At 38.9% G+C, this 25,172-nt stretch overlaps 1 protein-coding gene across 4 annotated transcripts in view; it reads right to left on the bottom strand.

Moving 5' to 3' along the window:
- Window positions 1–25,172, bottom strand: part of PARD3B (par-3 family cell polarity regulator beta) — a 991,411-nt gene that overhangs the window by 90,829 nt on the left and 875,410 nt on the right. For all 4 annotated transcript variants that reach the window (XM_040984532.1, XM_040984535.1, XM_040984534.1 and 1 more), the window contains one exon: window positions 9,410–9,545. In XM_040984532.1, the coding sequence (XP_040840466.1) occupies window positions 9,410–9,545 (136 nt within the window). The remainder of the gene's footprint in view (window positions 1–9,409; window positions 9,546–25,172) is intronic.

Raw genomic sequence — 25,172 nt, 5'->3', positions numbered from 1 at the left:
TCCTCCAAGTAAAAGCACAAGATGGCCACCGTGGTGACCTAGTTGGTTCATTCCAGTCAAGGAGCTGTGGGATGGAATGTCTCAGACTGCAAGATCGGAACACAAACACAGCTTACACAGAGTTTTAATTTTTGTCAAGTGTGAGTGATACATGTGCTAAAATACCAGTTAGATGGATTTTCATATCTCCTACTCCAAACATCTCCATTTTTAAATTTAGTTCCCAAAGTTTATTTTAGAACTTTTAAGCTCTGTTAAAATATACCATATCCAGTTGATTTTAAACAGCTTTGAGAACGGTTTAGGAAATCTGGAATTCATAGGCGTTTGTGCTATGGTTTCTCCTATGTTACATAAAATGGTCATTTCTCCCATTGCAGTAGAAGAAAAGAATGTTATTATTGTAGAATTTGGAATCTGGGGTTTCAACCATGATCCAACACAAACGGTTGTGGTTTGGGGAAAACTTAACCTATGCTAAACTCAACATCCTGAACTGGAATTAATTGCTCATTAGAAGCAAAAAAAGTTATTTACTCTAATACAAGTATAGCATAGAAGGTGTTTTTTTGAAATATATTATGGAAAAATAATATGATTCTGACTTTTCTTTTTCTATATTTTTCTATTTAAGCTTGGGTTTGAGCCAGAGATGGCTAGTTTACTTGATTACAATGTAAGAGGTGATTTGATTTTGACTTTTAAGGAGAACTGAAGAAACATTACACAACTCTGGTTTGGGTTCAATTCTATTGGGTTCAAACATAAATTAAGAGTGATAATTAAAAAAAGTAGCTCAGCAGAGGAAGAAAAGAGTTTACCTAGCATTTATAACTGAATAGAAATTAGAGATCCCATTTTGTTTTCAAACATTTTCTTTTAAAAAGGTATCAAAACAGTTGACATAGGAACTTTTGTTTCAATCTCTTTTCACTGGGAATTGGCACAGATTTGAAAACCAGCCTTGCCATTACTCTGAGCCCATGAAGTAAGGGTTTAGAACTTAACTTTTCTCATTTGTAAGATGCAGGACCCTCACTTCACAGAAGAGTTGTATGGAATTGCTAATATAAGTTGGAGTCAGCACTGAACAAATTATGTCATTGTTAATAACATGGTTAAAGCAAAATTTTTGAGTGAATCACACACGTATGTATATATATGTATGATATACGTATGTCTCTGTGTGTATATATATATTTTTCTTTCTGTATTTCCCTTTCCTTTTTATTATAACCCCTCAACTGTACCTTGGCATTTGTTAGTCTGGTTTGTAGAGAGCTGAAAGAAGCTGCTTGAGTCAACTTTTATGTGGTCTTTGATTTGAGCATAAGCTCATTAGAGAGATTAGGTATGCCCCAGGGTCAGAGATGAAAGAAATGGACTTGTGAAGGAAAAGTATACATGTGGTAGAAGAAAATAGATAATGTCCTTTGGACCAATGGAATTTGCCAAAAGTGTCCGACAATGAAGCCTGCTGGTCACCACTTAAAAGTGACTGTGGGCATCCCAGTGGCAAGCGGAAGGGGCAAGATTGGATGGCTCCATACCATGCAGTGTGTCCTGTACAATGTCCTGGAATGCCACAATCACCAGGGCTTTAGGACCTCCAATGATGACTGAGAAAGAATGGTGCTCCAGGCAATGGAATGTGTGATTTCTAAACATATTCAGTATTTTAAAATGTCTCACATATACTTTGAACACTTTTACATGCTCAAACATCATTTTAAGTGCTTTTACATATAAACACTGACATGTTATGAAACTTAAATGAAGTAAGACTATTATCCTAGTTTCAGAAGAGACAGGTGACATAAATTGGCCCACTAGAGCCAGCTAGTAAGTGATGCAGCCTGAGTAGAGGAGTGGTGTCTATATTTGAGTCTCTGATTTCACACTTCATGTTAGAATGCTTCCCATACCTTCTAAATCCTGGATAAAAATTCTAACTCAGGATATACGTATGTTTCAAAAGAAGAGCTGAGAAAGCAGGGGTAGTTTAGAGAAGCTGTCCTCAAGGCAGGCAGGGCAGTTGAAGAATCTTAGTCCGTTATTAGTTGCAGCAGCTGATGCCTTGAACCAAGGAAGGCAGATTTGGAAGCAAAAGGCTTCCTTTAGGTGATGTGGACACCAGTTTAATGGGAGAAATCAGCACCCTCATGATCAGCATACTAACAGGGAGCAGGTAATCAGGGAACTCAAAGGAAGGCTAGCTTTGTGCATCAAAGGCAGGTACTGGAGAACTCATATGTTGTGGGAACAGCAGCAGGCTCAGGGGTGGTGCCATTCTGGGAGGGGGTTCCATTTTAGCCTTCACTGTTCCATTTCTTTAATCTTGACTTTCAACCTGTATGAGTCAGGTTATAGGCCTTCCCAAGTACTGCTGAGATTTATTACACTGAGAAGCATGATTTTATTGGGATGGCGAGGGGAAGAGAATGAACTTGAAACTCCGGAACACTTAAAGGGAAAAGGGTGGACTTATACAGGGTGCTATGATTGAGATATAGGGAACATTAAACCTAACAAACTTTGAGGAGACATGCTTAAAAACAGCAACTAGCATTACAGTGAAGTATATGGACCTGCTGCCTTTTATGTCAGTATCCAACAGTGGAACTCCAATTCAATTCCCAGATGTTCGACTTCTGATCCAGCTCCCTGGTAAAGTACCTGGGAATGCCACTGTGGCTGGTCCTATTGTTTACCATCAGCCTCATGTGGGAGACCCAGCAGAGTTCCAGGCACCTAGTTTTGAACTGTTGGAGACCCCACACTTGAGGTCATTCAGGGAGTGGATCAGAGGAGGGAGAGATCAACCTCTCCCTCTTTTCTGCTTCTCCCCCTGTCTCTATCACTCTCTTAGTCAATCTGCCTTTGAAATAAATAATTGCAACATTTTGGAGGAAAAAAAAAAACATTGATAGCCAGAATGGGCCTAGGCAAAGCCAAAATATGTCCAGGGCAGAAGAGAATTTCATTCTGTTTTTCTGATTCAGATAGCTTCTGTTGCTCATGGGCTACTGTTTTGTAGCCGGCACAAGGCTACTGGACTTCAGTGAATTTTTCTGTAGCCTAGTTTGAGACTCTAATAACAAATGGATCTCCCTATGGGAAAACTGATTCCTAACTCTAAACGGTCAACTTCTGAAAGAGCTTTTGGAACAGTTTATTTTTATGCTGGGGACTATCTATAGACATGTTGCCTCCTTTCAAAATGACTTATAGTACATTAACAGCTAGAGATTGATTCACATGTTGAGTATTCCAGATCTCCCATATAGCTTATATGTCAACATGTTCCTGTGAAAGCCACACTGAAATGCAAGAGTCAAAGCCACCGCCCTGCTCCATTCTTTCATTTAATTTCATTCATTTCTCAATTCCTTACTACATTCTTCAAGCAACATTTCAATTTTTATCAATATTCACTTCAATAAAATCTTAGGTATTTTTAAAATCTATCTAATACAAAGTGGGATTACTTCTTTTTCTTCTTTTTTTTTTTCTCTACCTTAGACCCACTTCTGTTACTTGGTTCAGATGCTTTAAGAAATCAGGAGTAATGTTGGTTTGTTAATGCAGTCAGCCATTGGGGAACACTGTTCATGGTACTGCAAAGAGTTAGTTATTGTGTGGGAGAAGCCAAACTTCAGTCATCTCTGGACATCCACATTTAATGACTCAATGCTTTACCCCATTCTACCTTCAAAAGCTTTTAAGGACAGAATGTGTTTGTCATAAAATGGTAATCCATGAATGTATAAACAGAATAAGTCTACTAAAGAAAGTACCTTAATCCTTCATAAGAATTTTGTTGCTTATCCCAGAGTGCATTCCTGGGTCTGAGTTGAATCACACTATGACTTGTCCGTGTAATTAAAATGCCAGCGGTCTGGTAACTTTGTATGAATAATTCAGTGAACTTTTTTAGGTTTCTGGGATAGTTCAAAGATACTGAGCTGCTAGACAAATATAAATTTTCTTTCTCTTTTTTATCTAATAAACAATGGGATTAAATGTAAGATAATAGACATGGTTTTGTTTATGATAGATAGGGAAAAAAAATAAATGAATGGAGAGATCTTTCCTTTTCCTTTAAAGTGTAAGAAAATGGAAGAAGTTAATGTTATTAGAATTTAAAGCTGTAGTAGATAACTCAAATGTGTCTGACATCCTTTTTCCCCTTTCCTGTGAATAGCACTCTGCTTTACCGTGGCCACTCCCTCTTCTCATATGCATTAGTCCATGGGGTTGTAGTGGGCTTGACTCTGCGTTCTGGCTCCAAGGATAATTTCAAGTTCTGGTACTGCATTTTGTCACATGGAGTTTGATTTCACATTGGACCTGTTAGCCAGAGGCAAAAGAGCCACAGAGCAGTGTTTCATCAGGTCTAAGATTTTTTTTGGGTAGAAAAAAATGTAAGACTATCTCTTTCCACTCTGATTGAGGCCGGAGCTGCTGCTGATTGTATGATTACACTACAGGAAAGCTTTCTGAGAACAGAACCAGTAGAGTAAACAGCAAGTTTGGGAGAAGAGAAAGGGACTCCTAAAGGCCTGTTTGTAAAATTTGTATCCAGTTTTACCAGAAGTCAGATATACCTATAGATATATTTTATATATGAATCAACAACACTTTCTTCCTTGCTTCATTCCTCTCTCCCCTTCTCTCTCTTTTCCTTTTTAGTTAGGTCAGTTTGAATTAGTGCTCTGTTCCTTGTGATATAAGTCAGTTGACCAATATAGAATGGCTCCTCAAAGTCTTCAGCTTTTATTAGTTGCCTTTAAGAAGCAGACAAGAAGCACGCATACAGTTTCAATTCTGGCACTGAGTCATTGATAGCAGGCACTCACATTCTTATCTTATGTTTAGAAAGTAACTTCTGATGGCTTATGTATTTGGATATTTATACATTCCACTTAGATCCCTTTCCTAGGACAAGTTACACGATCTCAGCATCTTGTTCTCCTTTCCTCTGAATGCAGAATTTGCCGGATTCGTCTTTCATTCTCCAATTCTGCTGCCAAGCACGTTCCTTCCAGTTGGCCACTGGAGCATCCTCATAACAGGATGAACAAATCTTTCAAAACGCTTTCCTTTATGAACGCAGCCATCTCTTACTTCCAACTCTGTTCTACCTGTGCCAATCCTCTTTGCCAGAAAGATGTTGCACAGTGATTTTTTTATGGCAGTGAATATGAGTGCACCAATTTCCATGCTAGCTTAAAACCTTTTATCTCTCAGTTTTTCTGCATATAAACAAACTTCCTATCCATATGTCTACAAATCTTTTTATATATAAACATTCTCTCATTTTAGTCAAAGAGTTAAAAGGCAGGGGAGAGAATAAAACATGCCATGTCACCCTTGAAAAAGACAATTAAGGTACCAATATTAAAAAAAAAAAAACAACTTCGGAGCAATTGAGCCATCTCAATTTAAAAGTTATTTACGAGATATTCTGTTAAATAAGCAGATAATATTTATCTGCTAATAAAAGCAGCCAGTTGCCAGAGAATTGTGTCAGCCTTAACAAGTCCTGCAGAAAATAAAATACTAGAAGATATCAGGTGTTATGTTTTCTTTTGGTAAATATGAACAGTTCACAGCCAACGTATCTTGCTTACTTAATTGAGCCTCTAAAAGTCTCCAGGCCTTTCACTTGCAGCCATTGAAATTCGCTCAACTTGTTCATAGCTTTTCAGAGCCTAGATGGGAAAACAGCTACATAATTGCCTGGCTGAAAAGATTTTTAAGGTTCCAGGTCCATATTTACAAACTATGCAATCTGTGTGCATTCATTTATTTTAAAACAAATGAAGTGAGTAATTCAGGAACTCCTTTGGGAAAGAAAAAAAAATCCCACCCAAGTAGAAAGACAACAAAATATGCTGAGTGGGGAAATTCCCAAGTTGTCTCTAGCTTTCCTAGTCCCTTGCTTCCAACTAACTGCACGTACCTCCTATAGTAGAATTAACTTGTCCTTCTGAGTTAATATACAACACTTACCAAATACATATGATAAGTGTTCAAATAAGTCAAATATGTACCACAAAAACACTATGCACAGATTTAAACTATTTGTCCTCAAGTAATAGCATCTTTCAATTCCATGTCCATGAACTTTTCAAAATGTCCTTGCATTATTTTCCTATTTTATTTTGGCTTATGTACTTGTATTGCTAGCTAGAATCTGAGTTCCTCTGCGGTACCAGATGTCCTATTTTTACTAACACCTGGCTGACACTAAGATTGAGCAGCTACTTGTGTAAATTGAATAGGAGACATAGAGGAAGGGCAGGGAGGGGAAGAAACAAGACTAAGTAAACACCCAGGGGAACAGCGAGAGGAATCTGAGTTCAGGCCACAGGGTAGATGTCAGAGAACTGCATACTAAATGGCCTGGGAAGATCTGGAAAGTTTGGGGCAAGCCAAGTAAAGAACATTAGTTCCATCAGTTAAAGATATTCATGGATCTGAATAATCCTTCAGGCAATTAATTTCATCATTTAAGCACTGAAAACTTCTAGGAGAATGCTTCTTTTCATGTTTTGTTCTATTTTGCAACCAGTTTAAAAGTACAGTTTTTTCTCCAAAGCCGTGGGCTCGTTGATTAAGCCAAACAAGTACCAGTTGGAAATATCTGGGGGAAAAAAATGCCTTTGAATCGAACACATGCAGATTACTTTTTTTTGGGTCATTATTCCCCAAACACTACAGTATAGCAACTATTTACATAATATTTATATTGCATTAGGTACTATAAATAATCTAGAGATTGTATAAGATGTAGGAGAAGACATGAGTATGCCATATGAATGCACTGCTCTGTTTGTTGTGCAAACTTGAACATCTAAAGATTTGGATAGCCAAAGGGAGTCTGGGAACCAATTTCTCACAGCTATCAAGGGATACCTATGGGTGCTAACAACTACTTGCTTTCTTTACTTGTTTCTTACTTGCTTCCTACAAATTAGAAGTTTCCCAGTGCAGTAGGAACTCAAGGAACATTTCCTCATGCCTCTCAATCTTAGGCATGATATTAGGAGAGTGGTTACTCCATGAAAGTATTTCTGATGATGCTAGTTTATGTAATTATTTTATTTAAAAAGTAGGACAGTTTACTGGAGCCTCCCCAGCCAATACCCAGTTTTCAGCATTGGGAGCCAGAATCATAGAGGACCACCTGGAGCAGCACTGGGGCCTCTCTCAACCCTACGTCTCTCCTTCGTGGACTGCTGAGTTGATGTTAGTTCATGTACTGGTGATGCTGAGGAATGGCCTGATTTTAGGAATCTCAGTCTCATTAAAGCTGCCTTGTTGGGTTTGGCTGCCTGACATGAATGAAATGTTAACTTTCCAAACCTGTTTTCCTAGATCTCTCCAAAAGCATCAAGACAACAGTGTAATTTCTCAAGCCAACACCAGACAAAAGATGCTAGTGTTTTTTCTTGGCTTGGGGAGAGGGGAGGGGAGGACGCTGAGATTCTAATCCCCAGTTTGGCGTAGCTCAGGTGATCACAAAGCACTCTCATATGACAGTGCATTTCCCAAGCATCCCTTTGGGAAGACTTGGACCTCAATTCCCTGGGAAACATAAAATTAGTGACTTTTGGCAAAGCTCAACACTCTGGAGCATGGGAAACACCAATTAAACTAGAGATAACTTCCTGACTCACTAGATTGTCTGGTTACACATTTGCTTGGAAGCAGCCCAGAGTACTGTTTTATAGCTCAGGTTTGGTAAGAGGTCAGGGGAACCTTTCAGCTTCCTAAAGGGAAAGTGTCTTGCTCCTTTCGACCTCACTTGAAGAAATCAGAGAGGATAACCAGGACAGCTGAGTTGAAAATCTGAGTTGTAGGGGACATTTTGCAGTGCATTGGGCATTGATACAACTTCCCCCGATTTCACTGTTTGCTTGTTCTATTGAAAGAGCTGACCCTCACCTAAGGGGTTTCTCCCATCTCCTGTCAAAGGCAGCCAACTGATCTCAATCAAGTTTGAGACAAAGTAAACTGCTATCTAATTGGTTGTTCTGGGGATGTCCGTTCATTTCTGCTAGTGAGAGTCTAAGAGAGCCTGTAAATGCCATTCTGTTTAATCCTAACATCTGTAATGGGACCTGGGAGCAGCTGTTCACTCTGTTCTGTGGTCTCAGCATGCCAGCTTTGTCCAGGTGGACGCCACTGGGCCCGAGACTGCCACTGCTCACTATGCACTGATTCCCAGTGTTTCTAAGCCCCACCACATGAGGACAATCTCCTGGGCCAGGGAGTTTCTGTTACTCTGCACAACACTGGTGGTTCCTGAAATGGATTTTTTAACTCCAGCGTCAGTCATCTTACATGACATGCCCCAGTGTAGATGTGAGTACCACAAGGGATCAGCTCAGTTGCTGGATTCTACTTTTCCTGCCCTAATCATGTTAACATGAACTTGAATGCAGAACTTGGAGAAGAGACTTTTATCCAATAGATTTGCCTCTCAAAATAGAGGGTGCCAAGCATAACGGCGGGCACTGGAGATGAAAGAGATTCTCCTGGATTATTAAAGCAGCACTAAGCCCTTCAGTAGAAGGCAGTCATGAAAGAGGGTAAATGAGGACTGAATCTCAGCAAGGATACTACCACTACCATTGGTGTGCTGCTCCAATAATAATGTAAGCAATGAGCACTAACATGCATTGAATACTGGCTCTGTGTCAGACTGTGGGAAGTATCTGACAGGTACATCCAACTGTAAGCATTCTCCTGTGAGAATTTCTGTGACTGCTCAACAGTTAAGTGTATTCTGTATTCTCAGACTTACTTTCTTGAGAAGACAAGAAAACACATCATAGTGGCCTGCCAAAACCCACAGAGTATTTCTTCTATAGTCACAATATTCTTTTCTCTTCCCTGAATGTTGAAGTATTTGGCACAAGAATCCTCTAATACAAAAACTGCCCTTATCTCAAAAAGTGATCCTTGTATCCTGGTAAGATCAGCAGAATGTGCATTGCTCAGATCCAATATACAAACAATTCATATAGCTGACAATAGTCCTTTTGAAATTTATTTCTAACAATTCTCTTCCAAAGGGTAGAAGGCTTAAGTTGCAAAGTTTGCTAACACTGGGCCACATATCTGACATCCATCAAAAGGAGCGTCAGGACAAGGTTCAGGGGCCACTGGCAGGGAACTTTTTTTAACAGCAGCCAACATCTGTTTCTCCTCTTGCAATTAGAACGAACTACTGTGGTTTGAATTATGGAAGCAACTTCTGTGGGAGAAGATGTCTATGGTTTGTGTTATGTTTATGTTTATAACACCCACATCCCTGCCTGCCAAAATGTAGAGTAACCTCTGCTCCAACCTATCTAATACAGATGAATTCAATGATTGGAATCAGGCCTGGACTTACCCAGTGAAGGTCATAATCAGATGGTCTTGCTCTTCCATCACCATCTTCATACAAAGGGAAACCTTCCCTTCGAGCCTGATAATACTCCTTCCGCAACTTCTGGATGCGATCAGTGTTTGCACTCATGGGACGGCCACTACAGGGTGCAATCAAAGAAATACAGTTGAGTGTGCACATCCCTGAGAGTTACTCTGTGATCATTAAAGGGACGGACATTCCATTTTGGAAGAGTAGATCACACAATCTACATATGCTAGAAAATGATGAGTCAGTACTAAAAATGAAAAACAGCCCTGATGCCAATACCTTTAGCTCTAAGCATCAAAACTTCTGACTTGGGATTAATACATGTCTTTTGAATGGGAAAGTAAGACAAAGCCCTCATCTTTTAGAGCAATGAAAAACCCCATCACTTATCCCTTTTAATCATACAGAGTTAAATGTTAATGTATCTAATTTCTCAGATAAGAGCTACCTATCTGGCACAAAGTTGACCCAAAGGTTGGATGTGATGGAGTTGTCACATGTCAGTGTTCATGAAGTTTTTCAGGGAAGTATGGCTGTGAGATACACATATATATGAGCAGGGCCAGAGCACTGGGAAAGACAAAAAGGTGAAATCCATGTTGAAAAGGTAAAAACATGAAAAGGTAGAATGCGCAGTGCAGGATGATTAAATGTACTGTCGCATTTGCTTGTCCAAAGCTCTCCTTTCAGGAATTAATAGCTGCTCCAGTTACTCATCCACCCAAACTCAAACTGGACAACTTGTGGCTTCCTTTTAGATTGGAATGGGTTTTTATGATCATTTCAATAGAATCAATATCAGGCAATATAACTCAAGGTTAGGGAGCAAGAGAGAATGTCAGGGAGATTTGACCTATCATTCAACTTCTTTGGTTCATTTGCGGCATGCCAAAACTTAATGTATGGGAATACAGAAAATAGTTCACAGTCCTTGTCTACAGAAAGCACAATAACAGAGATTAAGGGAAGACAGAGCTATTGAAGGCACACTCCCTTGGGGCATTCGCTACAACAGAGATTGGTACAGTTGTCATGAGAACACAGATGCTTAAACTTTGATAAGGTGAAGACACAGCCATGGGAGATCATGAGAGGCTCCACTGAGCAGGTGAGACTTACAGGAACCTGGAAGAATGCTTAGGTGCTCAACAACTGGATAAATGAAATGAGGACTTTTCAGTACAGAGTGGGGCCAAGTGCAGTGGTCAGGAAGCATCTGTATGAGCAAGCAGTGGAGCCCAATTTTTTGTTAGGCTTAATGCAAACCTCAAGTGACATGTGCTGCTTTACTCAACAACAAAGCATATGAGAAAATGAAAGCCAGTGTCTTTACCCTAGGAGACATCTAGAGTTTAACAAATGACAAAAGCTTATCACTTGCAAAATTTGGTATTTTAATTCAATGGATCATGACACTTGTGTTCTATGGATGAGAACCACTGCTATAGTGCTACGGTATATAAGAAACAGGTAAAGAGATAAGTGAGGCTTGGAAAGGTAGGTGGGGACCCAGTGTTAAGAACCTTGCACGCCAGAAGTCCCCCAGTTGAGTTTTAAATTGACATGAGTTATCTAAATCTAACAGATAATCTAGTTTGGTAAACTACTGGGAAGTTATAAAAAGAAAATGATGGATGGCTATTCTTTGAAAGAAAAACCTTTTTTTTATTGATTACATTGCATTATGTGACACAGTTTTATGAACCTTTTTGCTGATCTAGGTTGTAGTTTCATTGAAAGTCTGACCATGTGTCTGTGTCGTGGCAACAGTTTGCACAGGGTTCTGGGCTCTCAGGCCACTCCTCGGGTGAAGAGACCACTTTTGATGAATTTGAGACAAATCTTTAGACTTTTTTCCTCAATAAATTTTTAAACATTTCCAAACATTTTCCCATTTATTTACCATAAGGCTTTTTTTTTTTTTTGCAAATAAAAGTTTTGTTTGAACACATACAGAAAACAGTAAGAAGACAACAAAAGTCCTGATAAACACTTCTGAGTCCTGGGAAGGCAGACAAAGCAGTGGAGTCTGTTTTGAACAGCTTCTGCTCTGGAGTAATTTGAGAATACGACAGCGTTAGTATCCAATGCACAGGCTTCTACCGATTACGGGAATTCATGAGCCACATTCAAACTCACCAGATGAGTTCAATCAACACGGTACAAACATCGCATACATAATCTATTAGTTTACCCCAAAGAAACTGAAACATTGAATTCAAGTAGAATGAAGTCATCAGCAATAAATAGGAAAAAAGGAAAGAAACAGATAAGGCACTATTTTTTTTTTAAAGTCACAATTTTCCTCCATTTGTGGTGGGAAAAATCATACTTGGACTGTAAACTATTCTTCCATATGCCTATTAATGCATAAATTTAAAATTGTAGGTTTTATCGGATTGCCATTCTCAAATAATGGATGGAGCAAGAATATAAAACCAGTTATTCAGGATTCAAAAATCCCCTATGGCTAACAGGAACATGATGATTTACCCAGAACAGAAATCTGGCCCCAGTGAAAAAGGAAAGGACTTCACATGGTCATGGGCCATCCAAGGGCAGGACATGCCATATCTTCACCTTTGGTGAATATTTCAAATTAGGTATTGGACAAGATGCAAAGCTTCCATTATAATCTGGGAATATATCTCATTATCACTTTCTTTCCATTCCCCCTCATTCTACCTTCAGAAAATGTACCATTTTTTCTCAAGTAGGTTTTATATACTGAAATCGGGACTAGCAAATTCTTCCACTTTTCAACTTTCCTTAGCAGATAATACTTATAAGTTTAATACCAAATAAAACAGAGTAAAGGGCCTGGAGTGGTAGCTTAGTGGGTAAAGTCTTCGCCTTGCACACAGCAGGATCCCATATGGGTGCTGGTTCATCTCCTGGATGCTCCACTTCCCATTCAGCTCCCTGACTGTGGCCTGGGAAAGCAGTAGAGGAGGCTCCAAGCTTTGGGACCCTGAACCCATATAGGAGACCTCGAAGAAGCTCCAGGCTTCTGGCTTCAGATCGGCTCAGCTCTGGCTGTTGCGGCTACTTGGAGAGTGAACCAGAGGATGGAAGATCTTTCTGTCTGTCCTTCTCTTTGTAAATCTGCCCTTCCAATAAAAACAAACACATTAAGAAACTAAAGTAAAATGCTAAACAGTAAATAAAATTGACAGCATTACTTTAACAAAAGCAATAAATTGAGCGCACTGTGTATCGAAGACATAGAAAGTTGCCAGTTCAAAGAGGGACACACAAACACCCCTGTAATAATTACATAACTTATTGTGGCTCTACTTTATATGTGCTTATAATGCATAGAGCTTTGCCCAGGGCAGACATTGCTAATCAATCATAGCACTTTGCCTAACTACACCAGACATAATGTTAGAATCTTTCTCAACTCAGAACTTCACAATGCCACTAACCATCTACAGAAGCTGACATGTGACGAGGTTATTTGCAATTCCTCTGTAAATGTTTCTCCAAATATTGCAAAAGGATATCGAAATGAGATAGGTTTTCTTCCTCCTCTCTTTAAAGACGGAGAATGCAAGGCTCCCAGCTCAAGGTGATGAAGGTCTGACTGTCTTCCACAATGACTTACTCCGCCATGGCTTAATAACTTGAGACCTGTTTCTTTTCCTTCATCTTACGTATGTCCTGGAGGCTGGGTCCTCCAGCAACATGCCACATCAGAATGGATATTAAGGCCAGCTTGCAGGACTTACTTTCTAATAATTCTAGTTTTTCTTCTATGTATGTTGACTTCTATTTTTTTTTTTTTTTTGGTTTTATGAAGCTCAGGAGTGCAAATTATAGGGAATCTGTTGCTTTTTAACTTCAGAGGTGACATCACACATTATGATGTAACTCAGATAGGCTTGGAAGCAAATAACACCCACCAAAATATCAATAACCCCATCTTCACGTTGCTGGTCAGGAAACCAGCTTTTCTGTATTACCTTTTTCACAGGATGAAGTAATGTCAGGCCACTCTGACAGAGACTCTCCAGCAGCTGTATCCATGTATAGATGATCAATGCCATCTTACACTTCCAGTGTGATGCATTTTATGTTAATTCAAACAGTGTAACACAAAACATTTATATGGTAGTGATTTCTTACAAATTATATAGCTTGGGCCTCTAAAGGAACATACATAGTTTCAGTAAGCTACCTTTTATGGCATTTTAGGGCTGGATAGAGTCTAATATTATAACGGATATCAGAAACCGTGTCATTTTCTTCATAGGCACCTACAGTAATAAATTCTAACAGCAGTAAACATGCCACGAGGCATTATCTGCTTCTAAAAAAATCTAACTTTAATCTTTTTTTTTTTTTGGTTCACAATTATATCAACCTCAGTCCTTCTACAAATGAGTGTTTATTTGCGCATGTCATGGTCTCTTCTCATTACTGTGGCAGGCTAGAGAAAATGTGCTAATATTATGGGACTCTTACGATGTCCACAGTAAAATATGTATGCTCTGTACAAGTTCCCCTGATTTAATTCTCAGTTAAATCTGTGATGACGCTGTGTTATGGATGTTTTGCACATGATTACACTGAGTCTCTGAGAAGTGACTCAATTGGTAGACGGTGGACCAGGTTTTGCGTGACTCCAAGGCCAGTGCTGTTTCTTCTATCTCGTGTTGCCTGGTGAGAAAGGCATTAAAATGCAGCAGGCATTTTGTAGCTGTAGTTCACAGGCATTTCAAGGCAGAGGGAATTTAGCAGAGCACATTTATCGCTACACCTTTTGATATTCTTTTATTTGCACAGATCTTTGCAATAAAAATAGAAATAGAAGCAGCTAAAGTAATAGAAAAACATGCAATGAAGTCTGTATTCATTAAAGAATGAAGTTGGAGGAATTGCAGACTGAGACTTCTGGGCAATTAATATATCTGTAGCAGGCTTATGTGGAAAAGTGGTATAAAATGGAATGCAGTGCAGAAGAGAATCATCATATGACAAAAATCCCACAAAAAACAGGCTCTGGGCAAGGAGACAGTGAGAGCTGCTGGGAAAGCTGGTCATTAGCTAAGCAAGAGGGAGCTGGGCAAACCACCAACTCCCCCCATCGTTGGACTTGGGAGTTTTCTGTGGTTCCTGGTGTGTACATCTAAGTGAAAATGCACCCACATTTATGCATTCTATGATTAAATCGCATATAATGCCAAACAGCCATTTCTCTTTCAGTGCTGTTTTCACATAGCCTCAAGACATGGAGGTCTTCATTCTGAAGGAGGAACCTTTATATTGCTGCTTGAGGACAGTCATTTGTGGGAGTCATTCTGGTGTCTAGACTTAGTGGTATGGCTGATTGCCTTCAGGCAATGGAATCATTTTTTTAAAAAAATATTAAATTTAGTTATTTTATCATTTTATGATACAGTTTCATAGGCTCTGGGATTTCACTTCATCCTTCTCCAAAGCCCAACCCTCTCCTCCCACACTGATTTCCCCTCTCTTATTACAATGGTATAGCCCTTCATAAACAGGCATAATAAGTCCATCAGTCTGCTATTTAAATGTTGACATGGTAGGTAGGGGCAATGGCAGAGAGTCCAGCATCCTACTGTCAAAGTATATTTAACATCTTTATCTGGAAGTAGAGATGCATACTGCATTGTATCTTCACATTTCGGTATGATACTCTCTATTGCATAGTTACTTTATAGTTAGTATACATCCCCTTAAATTGGAAACCATAAAACAAAATCAACAATAGGAAGAAAAATACAAAATTAATCACATGAAGTAAAATAGCATGCTACTAAATCACTGATGTCACTGAAGAAATGAAAAAGAAAATCAAAAACCTTTTTTTTTTTTTAAAGATTTATTTATTTTATTGGACAGGCAGTGATACAGAGAGGAGGAGACACAGAGAGGAAGATCTTCTGTCCAATGATTCACTCCTCAAGTGGCCGCAATGGCCAGTGCTGTGCTGAGCCGAAGCCAGGAGCCAGGAACTTCCTTCCAGGTCTCCCATGCGGGTGCAGGGTCCCAAGGACTTGGGCCATCCTTGACTGCTTTCCCAGGCCACAAGTAGGGAGCTGGATGGGAATTGGAGCTTCTGGGATTAGAACCGTTGCCCTTCTGGGATCCCATTGCGCTCAAGGCAAGGACCCCAACCATCACGCCATTGCGCCGGGCCCCAAAAACCTTTATGCAGCAAATGATGCTACTATGTGACCTATGAATCAGTGAGGAAATTAATCAAAAAAACTTTTTGAATGAACAAAAATAAAATGAGGGCCTGGCACAATAGCATAGCTGTTAAAGTCCTCACCTTGAACATGCCGGGATTCCATATGGGTGCCAGTTCTAATCCTGGCAGCTCCACTTCTCATCTAGCTCCCTGCTAGTGGCCTGGGAATGCAGTTGAGGACAGCCCAAAGCATTGGGACCCTGCACCCATGTGGGAGACCCAGAGGAATCTCCTGGCTCCAGGCTTCACATTGGCTCAGCTCCAGTCTTTGTGGCCACTTGGGGAGTGACTCATAAGATGGAAGATCTTCCTCTCTGTCTCTCCTACCTTCTGTATATCTGCCTTTCCAATAAAAACAAATAAATCTTTTAAAAAATAAAAACAAAACCAAAACTATCAATGCCTCCCCGAGTTGCAAAAACAATATTGATCTCACCTACCTTCCTGTAGCCCTTGACCCTTATCACCCTAATCAAGTATGCAAAAATCACGAAAAACAAACATAATTTAAAAAAACAGGATTGAAAAGGCTACTGAGCTTACTTACATTTTGCGTTAAGATTGCCTTTTCAACAGAGAGAACATATGCTGTTTGACCTTTTGGGATTGATCTATTTCATTGAGCATAATGGTCTCTAGTTGGAAACGTTTGATTGCGAACGGTACAATTTTATTCTTTTTAATGGCTGAGTAGTATTCTATGGAGTAGATGTGCCACAGTTTCTTTAACCACTTCTCTTTTGACAGGCTTCTGGGTTACTTCCATGTCTTTGCCATTGTAGATTGCTTGCTGTAATATAAGATTACAGATCCTTTTCTCATATGCAGATTGTATTTCCTATGGACATATTTCCAGAAGTGGATAGCTGGGTCATATGGCAGATCAATGTTCAGTTCTCTTAGCACTTTCCACATGGAATCTTAACAGGAATATCCAAATCTTATGAATGTAATGAATAAAGCACTTTACATTCAATGTGTTTAAGTCAACAATGAACAGTATCATAGGAGGTTCATTTCAGTGCCTGATAGATTCACTAATTTTTTAAAAGTTACAGTAGAATGTTATTTTGATGCATTCATTAAAATGTTTAGTTATGAAAATTTGGCAGTCATCTTTCAAAATTTATTAAAGAGTAGTATTTCAATTGCTTTCACTAAAGGATGTTTAAATATAAAGAATAAAGAAAAACACCTTTGTGTCCTTCAGAATGATAAATTTGTGTCTGTTGTTGAAGATCTACACTGCTGTCATAGCACAGAGGCAAAGACTGGAGGGGAATGGAGAGGGTGAAAGAGGAAACCACAGACCCATGGAACTGCATCATGAAAAACAAAAGTGATAAAGAAGAAAAATACATGAAGATACTAAATTTTCCTTTCTTTTCTCTATCTCCCAGGGGATGTGTTTCTGTTTTTGTCTTTTTCCATTTAATTAGTAAAACTCATCATAACCTTAACGTTAAAATTTTGCAGTGGTATATTTCCACGCATGAAAACAAGGCAAAATTTTTTTAAAGTAGTAATGAAGTTCTGAAATCATTTAAGAGTCTATGAGAGTCAGTGGCAAGATTGGCAGCGATTCATAACTGTTGAAATATCAAAACCACTTGAGCAAGAACCTCAGAGCATGCCCTACATCTGGGACCTGGGAAGGGTGGGAAATTGGGTGGGGCTTCTCCCTTAATACCCCACTTTAAACATGAAGGAAACAATATGGAAAAAATAATAGTCTTACCCACTTTCCTAGCCCTTGAACCTTTTTACCCTAATTAACTATGTAAAGATTGTCAAAATAGAATAATAATTTAAAACCCTTAATCATCCAAAAAAACAAGAGTATGTGGGAGTCACACTCTTAACAATACCAACATGCCAACATTTACCTGTTTATATGCCTTGCTGTTTTACAGGTTTCACTGTAAGCCTTGAAAATGTTTCTGGACAAAATATTCACCCAAAGACAACCAATCACAGCACAATTGTTGTTTATTTGCTATTGGTAATAAAAGATTACCTATCAAGTAAAACTTCTGCGAGATTCTTACACATGTACTCAGGAGCACTAATTCAAAAACATCTAGGACGCATAGAAACCACAGTGCCAAATGACACTATAATACTCAATAGATTTAACTTCTCATAATTAAAAGCTATGTGGTATGTCGTTTTACACTGAATCGAATAAATAAGAAATAATCGATCTTTCAGGGAACTCAATTTTATAGAACTCTTCAAATGATGCTTTAATCCCAAACATCTCAAAATTTTTCAGTATAAATTCAGTGAAAATTATGCATATGTTTTTAGTTTAATATAGGAGGAAAATGGCTGGATCATAAAGTAATTTTGTCTTCAGTTTTTTGAAGAGCCACTTAGCTGTTTACTGCAGAGACTGCCTTGCTTCACATTTCTACCAGCAGAGTGTGGGGGCTCCAGTGTCTCGACATCTTTGCCACTGCTTGGGATTTTCTGTTTTTCACAATAGCCCAGGTATTAGGTACGGTCATTCTAATCTGCATTTCCGTAAAGGCTCCGGATACCGAGCATCTCTTGTGTCCATGTGCTTTGCCAATTTTTTTAAAAAAAGATTTATCTATTTTTATTGGAAAGTCAGATGTACAGAGAGAGGACGAGACAGAGAGGAAAATCTTCCATCTGCTGGTTTACTTCTCAAGTGGCCATGGGGGCTGGTGCTGGACCAACCCGAACCCAGGAGCTAGGAGCCTCCTCTGGGTTTTCCACGCGGGTGTGAAGTCCCAAGGTTTGGGCTGTCCTCTGCTGCTTTCCCAGGCCACGGACAGAGAGATGGATACGAAGTGGAGCAGCCAGCTCATGAACTGCTGCCCCTGTGAGATCCTGGTGCCTGGAAGGTGATGATTTAGCTACTAGGCTATCATGCCAGGCCTGCTTGTCTGTTTTAAAGTCAGGCTGCTTGTCTATAGTTGAGTTGTGTTCTTTCTATTAAGCCATCATCACAATGAGATTTGCCAAGTCTTTTCTCTGGTTCAATTGGTTGTTGCTTCACCTTTTTTTTTTTTTTTTGGTAAATTTCTTTTGATGAGTAAAGGTTTGAATTTTGATCAACAACAACAAAAAAAGGAATTATGCACATGTAAAGTGATTTCTCTGACTCCTTCCTTCTCTCACTTTCCTCTAAAACCATCTCATTCAGGGCTGGCATTGTGGAACATCAGTTATTCAACCACATGCAATGCCAACTTTCTATTTAGAAACCAAACGTTGCGTACTGGCTGCTCTGCTTCCGATCCAGCCCATTGTTAATGCATCTGGGAAGGCAACAGAAGACAGTTCAAGTACTCAGACCCCTGATACCCACATGCGAGCCCTGGATGAAGTTCTAGGCTCCCGACTTTGTCAAGGTCCAGCCTGACTGTTGCAGCTATTTTGGGTGTAACCCAAGCAAAACAAACAAACAAAAAACAAAAAAACAAAACAAAAAAACACAACTTTCTTGGGCCTGGCGTGATGGCTCAGTGACTAAATCCTCACCTTCTATGTGCCTGGATCTCACATGGGCACCAGTTTGTATCCTGGCTGCTGCTCTTCCCATCCAGCTTCTTGCTTGTGGCCTGGGAAAGCAGCTGAGGACAGCTTAAAGCCTCAGAGACCTGCACCTGTGTGAGAGACCTGGAAGAAGCTCCTGGCTCCTGGCTTCGAACTGGCTAAGCTTTGGCTGTTGTGTCCGCTGGGGAGTGAACCAGTGGATAGGAGATTGTCTCTTCTTCTGACTATAAATATGTCTTTCCAATAAAAATAAGTAAATATTTAACAAAAATAAAATTTTTTCTTACTTAGCCTTTGAATAAAATGAGGTCCCCCCCCCCTGTTTTTTAGTATTTTCAAAGGCCCACTGACAAATTTTCAGAAAAATTTTGGGACACACAGCTGACTACCCGTGGGCACTACTTGGGGATTCCTTATAAGTTTGCTATCACTATTTATGATGGCGGCCCCAAGTTCTAATTATATGTGCCACAAATTCTTCCAAAGTCTCCCAAATAATTGCAATATGCATTTGCTCATGTGGACACTGCATTTGCACCAAGCTTCAATTATCTGGTTGACTAAAGCACTTGCTATACATTAAGAGTTCAGGGTGAATGTTTGGGTTAACAGTTAAGATATTGCTTTTACTGCTTGCATTTCTGAGATCAGATGAGATTGGTTCGGGGGGAGGGTATGGCCACAGACAATATTTGCATCTCATATCAATCCTGCCTCTATTCTGAATTCCAATTTCCTATTAATATGCACACTCGGAGGAGTAGTTGATGGCTCAAGCAGTCTTTTCCCCATCACTCACTTAGAACTACAGCGTGTTCCAGAATTCTGGCTTCAGCTTTGTGCAAGCCTGTTGTGGACATTTCAGGAGTGAACCAAAGGATTGGAGGTCTGTTTTTCTGATTGCCACTCAATAACTAAAATAAATCAGTAGTCCTTTGCTTACTAGAATGGCTATAAATTCAAATATTAAGACAAATGTACTTAGAGGTAGAGTGAAAAATTCCTAACAAATGCACTTTTATATCTAGAATCTCCTTTCATTTTTAGTAATACTTTTGTCAACTTTTTTTTTTTACATTCTTAGAAGGTAAGAAAGCAAGGTTTAGGAGTCTTGAGAGGATATTTAATGGTATTTAACAAATTGAGGTCAGAATATGAATAAGTACTACATACTGTGCTAAGATATAATTTAGGAAAGTATTTATATACATCACCATTGGGGCTACCAAATGACTGCTTATATCAGTATTTTATGGGGAAACTGAAAAACTGGTCTGGAGAATCAAGCAAGTTAGGGTCACAGGAAAGAAGAGAGAGCACACAGCTACGTTATATTAGCTCAATCTGGAATCCTGAGCCACAGTCCTTCTCTCTGCTTTCTCTGTGCTGCTTGTGGCCTTTTGACCTCCATGCAACAATCTGACAATATGACCTGGCTTACCTGGTTCTCCTGACTTTGCCATGGCAACCTGAGTCTGACCTCTTGTCTTTCTCAGTGTGTTTCCTCCTTTTAGCATCTGTTTCCTTTGAGAGCCTGGGCTTGGTATTTCCATCCCTGGACTGGAGAACTGACCCTCTGACACTCATGTCTTGAAGGTTTGCCTTCGCAAGCTTAACCCTAGACTGCACTTTGACCTCTGTGAATCAAGCCATGGTGGTAGAGCATCGAAAAATAAAAGTCCCTTCCCCTGGCACTTTTGATTGCATAGTGGTAAGCATTTCTGCTCACACCATGAATCATGGCTATATTTACCACTAGAAATCATCTCACAGATCCAAGGGCAACTTCCCTCATCTGATCAACTACTTTTAAAATTTCTTCTTATTATTATCATTTTATGATACAGTTAAAGAGGCTCCTGGTATTTCCCTTATCCCCTCACCACCACCCCTCATCTAGTACCCCTATATCATTACTCAAGTTCTTCATACACATCATTTGGGCATGGACAATGACAGAGAGTCCAGCATCCTATTGTCAAGTTATAGAAAACAGTTTCATTTTAAGTCCATCTTTGTCTGGAAGTAGAGATGCATACTACATTGTATCCTCACATCTGGATATGTTAGTCTGCATTTCAGTTACTGTACAATCCCTTAAATGAAAAGTCACAATACAAAATCAACAATAGAAGAAAAATAGAAATTTACAGTGCCTTGAAGTTAAATAATATGCTACTAGATATGCTAGTCTCCATTATATAGCTACTATATATCCCCTTAATTGAAAAGACACAAAACAAAATCAACACAAGAAAAAAGAAATTAACATCAGCATTAAGTTAAATAACATGCTACTGAATGACTTATGTGTCGCTGAAGAAATGAAAATCAAGAACCTTCTTGAAGAAAACGATGCTGCTGTATGATCTATGAAGCATTGAAGAATTTAGTCATAAGAAACTGCTTTGAAGAGATGAAACTAGCAAAAACAAAAAACATCAGAATCCATGAGACGCAGTGAGAGTGATTAGCAGGTGAATGCCATCTCTTCATGAAAGACATCACTCTTCTCACTAGCACTTGAGTCCATGGAAGGCTTTTCTCCCAGAATACTCTGCTTTCCTATGTCCTCTTCCAGCACAGGCAGAAATTCCTTAGGAGTGACACCGAGTGGTATTATTCACAATTGAGCAATTTCCAAGTTATTCACAGCTGTAGCTCACCATTATAAGCCTATAATAAATAACTGCATATTCAGGTACCACATAGTAACCTCCTGGTTGTGAATACATTTCAGAAGTAACTTTTTCCATTAGTCATAAAATGTTCAATTTTCAGTTTCATAGTTTTGAATCATATTCCAACATATTTCTTCTAATACAAAGCCATAGTTTTGAACCTCAAATAACTTACGTAAGTACTAGACACTTAAAAGTTATATATAAGCATATCATACATATTGTCTCAAGGCACTATGCCAATTTTCTCAATAACAAAGTATGTGGGGGTCACAGAAGGAATTTATCAGGTATTTTATATGGTAATTTAAAGGAAGAAAGATTTTAAAAAATAGTTGAAAATTTCTCACAGGATGGTAACAAAATTATTCCCTCCTTTTCACTCAGTTTTCACGAAACAAGGATAAACAAAGAATAGATTTGGATCCATTTGAAATCATGCAACTATTGTGTCTTGTTAGACTAAATAATCCATGCTTTAGATTGTAATTTGTAGCTGAAATATAGTGACATTGCAACACAACTGCATTTGATATACCAAGCGTTTCAGTGTATGCAAACATTTTGGTTGCAAGGAAGAGTAGCAACGTAACAAGTGACAGTGTGTTCATTAACCAATATATTCAATAACCATATGCCCCTGGTTGTGAGCTGAAATGGTTTCTCTCAGCCGCTGTCAGATCATACCACAATTTTACATTGTTCTGAAGAGGACTCTATTGTCTAAAGATATGTGTCAGTTGTCCAAGATATGCCTGTGGTAGCCAAGTACTTCAGCTCGCTGTCATTCAAAGAGTCACGTGATGCAAATATAAAAGCTACAAATCTGGGAGAGTTCTGTAAGGTATTTGGGCTATGGTGTGACGGTATGCAAGGACCTCAACATATTTTGGGTCAAAATGCACTTGCGTTTAAATTCTAACTTTTTGTAGCAACCTTGCAGCATTAAGATTCATTTTTGATTATGTATATTTTTTTGTCAGAAATTAGCCTTGTTGAAGATATTATTCTGCTTAGAACATTACATATTTTCTCCATAGCTTATTGTCCAAAATACAATTAGCAAAATATTGATTAAAAGATAAATGGAAGAAGCCTATACAACTTTATTTCTCATTTAGAATATTGAACTGAACAAACGATTATTTACAGAATAAACTTTTGTTATTCCTATGGTGCTTGAGCAAATTAATGATAACACATACATCCTTTTCTGTAGGGCCTGAAAAGACAAAATTATTATCTTCTATGCTTCAATCAAACAGCTGGAGTTTTTAGAGCACATATCTGACATTTAGAAGTGGATTATACTTTCAGGGTCAATTCTGGGAAAATAAGCCTTTGTGGCTACAGGTCATGAAGCATTGTGAGTTTCCTAGGCCTCCATGAAATTTCCTCTTCCTCAGAGGAATCAGTATGGAAAGTCTCTTTCCCCAAAGGGTCATGGAAAACCGTGAAAGGCCACAAACCCAACACTACACACTTGTATACTTAAACCTTAATTTTGGACTATTAACGGAATAAGCTCTAATTGACTATACAGTCCTAAGGAAAAGTATGGAAACTTCAAATGACTTAGTGCATGAATGATATTTTTATTTATTTAGAGGAATAAATTACTCAGGGGGGGTACAAGAGTCTATACAGCAAACTAAAGCTGTGATTTTTTTACACAATGAGGATGTTGTCCGCTAATTAATTGAACAGGCTGGATAAAATATTACAGCGACACAGAAAAAATATTTCAAAACAGGAAAAACAATTTTTTTTCAATTAAATGAAACTCAAAATTCTGATGAGGACCTCAAAACTAGACGTTAGAGACACAGCATTGTAAATGTATATTGCAGGTAACCTAGTTCCTACCGTCAACTTCATTGATGGGCTCTACAAATATAAGAAATTATCCAAATACTGAGAACGGATGCTTGGGTTACAAGATGGGTTACGCTAGGGCAGAGCTTAATTATAATACATGGTGTCAAATCATACTAAAAGTAAACAGAATTCTAAACACAATAGCTGGTATGACTATCATATCAGATCATATTGTAGGTTCAGGAAGTCCAAGAATTCATTAGTAACGTATTTTGAAGTGCCTATATTCTTTTTATTCCTGTTTTGGGATCTATATGTTATAACAGAACTCGGCGTGCTGAGTTCTTCTGAGATATTAGTGTTATAATAACTACCTTATCTAAATAGATTCTTAAATCCAAAGAACGGAAAAAAGTTAACAACTACTTAGGTCCCAAAGGGCACTAAATCTAAGAGCATCCCACAGCTCATTTGCTGGATGTAAAGTGAGCTCTGGTAACCTTTTCACCTCACGCTGACCTTGTGACATTGGGGATTTACAGGATAGAAGAAAGCTTCTATTATCATCTCCTAGGGATCATTTCAGTTATTTTCAAAAGATGTTCAGATCCTTTGAACAAATCCTATTTAGAAGAATGCCCACTTTCTTTCCAGCATGGAACAGAAGAGTAAACTGCTGTCTAACTTACCATCCATTGTGTGAAAATTTATTTAAACTCTTCTTCTCAGAAACTGCTGCATCCCTCACCCTGAGGATGTAAGGGAGATCACGACTGAGGTTCTGACCCTCGGGGGTTTCAGTCCAGCAGGGGAGAGGGAGAGATAAATAAATAATGATAGTGCAAAGGGGGCACTTATCGTAAAGCAGAATCATAAAGTATAATGAAGTCCTGCAGCAGTTCTGAGGGAAGCATGACTCACTCTGCTTTAGAGGTGGAGGACCAGAAAGGACCTACAGGGAAGATGCAAATGGGCCAGCCAGGTAGAAGGGACATCCCAGGGGCTACGTGAAAGGGCACACAGTTAGGCCTGGTAGACAAGTTTGAGTAAGTGGTAGAAAATGAGAAATTAGGCTGTTAGGACTTGAAAAGCTTCATTCACCGATGTTTTTTGAAAATGATGTTGTGGAACCACTGGAAGATTTCAAATATTTTGGGGCCATCACCAGAGTCTTGCTTTATGTCAAAATTACTGAGGGGGGAGGAGTTAAAAATCCATGGAATGAACTGGTTGACTTTTGTAGGTTTTTCTTGCAGTTCTATTCAAAGATCTCTTGAGTGCGCTCACAGTTCCAGCTAGAAGTTGACTAAAATATGGGCAAAAGTCACCCTAAAATTCCATTTCCCTCCCTTCTGCATGCTGTGCCTGAGGGCCACTGTAAATCACAACAAGACACTGATGTCTTATTTCTGTTTGGAAACTCACACATCTTTTATAACTAGAGTTTCCATTTTCCTAGCAACTTTAACTGGTGCTGAAGCATGAC

Source organism: Ochotona curzoniae, unplaced genomic scaffold, assembly GCF_017591425.1.
Source record: "Ochotona curzoniae isolate NIBS_2020 unplaced genomic scaffold, NIBS_Ocur_1.0 contig_4148, whole genome shotgun sequence".
NCBI classification, from domain to species: domain Eukaryota; kingdom Metazoa; phylum Chordata; class Mammalia; order Lagomorpha; family Ochotonidae; genus Ochotona; species Ochotona curzoniae.
Note: the sequence above shows the minus strand (reverse complement) of the source record. Positions and strands in the feature narration are given on the sequence as shown.